The sequence below is a fragment of the Mizuhopecten yessoensis genome, unplaced genomic scaffold, assembly GCF_002113885.1.
Source record: "Mizuhopecten yessoensis strain PY_sf001 unplaced genomic scaffold, ASM211388v2 scaffold10809, whole genome shotgun sequence".
Taxonomy (NCBI): Eukaryota; Metazoa; Mollusca; class Bivalvia; order Pectinida; family Pectinidae; genus Mizuhopecten; species Mizuhopecten yessoensis.
The window spans coordinates 135,916-136,172 of NW_018408732.1; the positions used below are offsets into that span (position 1 = coordinate 135,916).

At 44.4% G+C, this 257-nt stretch overlaps 1 protein-coding gene across 1 annotated transcript in view; it reads right to left on the reverse strand.

Moving 5' to 3' along the window:
- The window catches only part of LOC110462587 (receptor-type tyrosine-protein phosphatase eta-like), an 80,291-nt gene that overhangs the window by 28,352 nt on the left and 51,682 nt on the right, over positions 1 to 257 (reverse strand). Inside the window, exon 8 of the mRNA XM_021516597.1 lies at positions 9 to 148. Coding sequence (XP_021372272.1) covers positions 9 to 148 — 140 coding nt within the window. The remainder of the gene's footprint in view (positions 1 to 8; positions 149 to 257) is intronic.

Genomic DNA, 257 nt, shown 5'->3' on the forward strand with positions numbered 1-257 from the left:
CCATTTGCCGTAATGTTCCGACAGGAGTGGTTTAGGCTGTTGTACTGGGCTAGGAATCCGTCATATCCGCTGCCATTCAGGGTAACGGTCAACGTCACAGACACGTTTGTCTGGCTTGAAATTTCTACCTTATCAGGGGCAGAAGGCCCTGAAATAAAACACACACCACGTGTTGAGATAGTGACACACGTGTCGAGACAGGAAGTGCTACTATCATTATTCAGTATCGATATACGTATGATATCACAATAAATAAT